The sequence below is a fragment of the Tiliqua scincoides genome, chromosome 1 (assembly GCF_035046505.1).
Source record: "Tiliqua scincoides isolate rTilSci1 chromosome 1, rTilSci1.hap2, whole genome shotgun sequence".
NCBI classification, from domain to species: Eukaryota; Metazoa; Chordata; class Lepidosauria; order Squamata; family Scincidae; genus Tiliqua; species Tiliqua scincoides.
The window spans coordinates 282036644-282038504 of NC_089821.1; the positions used below are offsets into that span (position 1 = coordinate 282036644).

At 59.5% G+C, this 1861-nt stretch overlaps 1 protein-coding gene across 2 annotated transcripts; it reads right to left on the minus strand.

Moving 5' to 3' along the window:
* Window positions 1-110: 110 nt before the first annotated feature.
* On the minus strand, window positions 111-921 carry OST4 (oligosaccharyltransferase complex subunit 4, non-catalytic). 2 transcript variants are annotated; one of them, XR_010794483.1, is made up of 3 exons: window positions 814-921; window positions 343-524; window positions 111-188 (listed from the first exon to the last, which is right to left on the minus strand). XR_010794483.1 is itself a non-coding variant. In XM_066626779.1 (3 exons), exon 2 carries the CDS (start codon window positions 521-523, stop codon window positions 410-412), a length of 114 nt encoding a protein of 37 aa, XP_066482876.1. In that variant the 5' UTR covers window position 524; window positions 814-920; the 3' UTR covers window positions 111-188; window positions 380-409. The 2 variants fall into 2 exon arrangements, 1 of the variants encoding a protein (XP_066482876.1); XM_066626779.1 differs by having other exon boundaries at window positions 380-524; window positions 814-920.
* Window positions 922-1861: the final 940 nt, after the last annotated feature.

The following is a 1861-nucleotide window of genomic DNA, read 5'->3' on the forward strand; positions in this document are numbered from 1 at the left end:
TGGGGCCAATGAGCAGCCTGCCTTGGCAGCTGGCTGCTGGGGCCGAGGCACGTGTATTTTGTCTGCAGGTTGGGCCCGGCCCAGACCCAGGCACAAGGAAGGCACACGGGTGGCATTCTTCAGTCATTTATTCGCGTCCAGCAGGCTTCAGAAAGACCAGGGCGAAGGTGTCACAGCATCTGGTAAATCTGTTGGGAAAGAGATAAGCAATGAGATCCCAAGCAGGGCTTTCCTTCCAGATTGGGGGGTGTACAACAAAACTCCCCTCTCCTCACCCTGCTTCAGTTCAGCCCACCAGCCACTGAGGAGGTGGGGCCAGGCCAACCCCAGAGCTTTTCCTACCTGGCTGGGACAGTCCCGGGGAGGTGCCAAGGCTCACCTTTGGAGGGGCCCCTCCAGCCAGTCTCGGCTACTCCAGCTTCTTGGGGTTGTTGACGGCCACGTAGTGGTAGAGGACGACGAGCAGGAACAGCGACACGCCCAGCATGTTGGCGAAGATGGCCAGTTGCACGTCTGTCACCATCCTGGGGAGAGAACGGGAGGCCGCAAGTCAGTCGCCTCCACTGCGCGAGCACCCCGGCGCAGAGGGGCGGCACGGGCTTGGACGGCTAGGAAGCCAGGCGGCCCGGGGGTTCGGCCCTGTGCAGGGGTACGGGCGAGGCACCGGAGGGAGGTGGCCTCTGGCGCAGCGGCGGGTGGCTCCTTCGCGCGCGGCCCCTCGTCCAAAGCGGGGACCGAGAGGCGCGGGATCGCAGGCCCTGCTCGCTTCGCTGGACGCCGGCCGAGTGGCTCCGGGACGGCGAGTCTCCTCACCTGGCAACCTCCTGCTCTCACTCGGTGACACGTCACTTCCGGTGCCTGCCGCGATGCCTTGTGGGCGATGGGGCGAGCCATAGAGTCGGACAAGGAAGAGAGTGGCCAGAGCTCGGACCCAGCCCACCAGCTTCTTTCTCCACCGGCGTCTCTCTAGGAGCTGGGCGAGGACTCGCTCCTCGCGCGCTCTCTCGCCTCCTAGCGGCGAAGGCGAGGAGAGCAGTTCCGAGGCGAGCCAAACAGGCGGACGTGGGAGTTCAGTGCTGCAGACGCCACGCAGCAGGGCGTCAGGTGTGACGGGGGGCGGTCCACAGCCAATGGCTTGCACCTGTGTGGCCCAGGCCTGGCGCCACGTTCACACGTGACGCTCCTTGCGTATCTGTTTGCTCTTACACGTTTTGGGAATGAGATCCATGCAGTATTGAAAGGCACCAACCTGCCTCTTTGCCCCCAAACTGGGGCAGAGACTTCTGGTGGGTTGTGAGGCAGAGCTATGGCATTTGGGCCTCTTCAGCCTAGAAAAGAGGCGCCTGAGGGGGGACATGATTGAGACATACAAAATGATGCATGGGAAGGATAAAGTGGATAGAGAGATGCTTTTTACACTCTCACATAACACCAGAACCAGGGGACATCCACTAAAATTGAGTGTTGGGAGAGTTAGGACGGACAAAAGAAAATATTTCTTTACTCAGCATGTGGTTGGTCTGTGGAACTCCTTGCCACAGGATGTGGTGATGGCATCTGGCCTGGATGCCTTTAAAAGGGGATTGGACAAGTTTCTGGAGGAAAAATCCATTATGGGTTACAAGCCATGATGTGTATGTGCAACCTCCTGATTTTAGAAATGGGCTATGTCAGATGCAAGGGACGGCACCAGGATGCAAGTCTCTTGTTATCAGATGTGCTCCCTGGGGCATTTGGTGGGCCACTGTGAGATACAGGAAGCTGGACTAGATGGGCCTATGGCCTGATCCAGTGGGGCTGTTCTTATGAAGGACTCAGGTGGGGAGATTCTGCCTCACCTGCCTCCCCACCCACCACATGC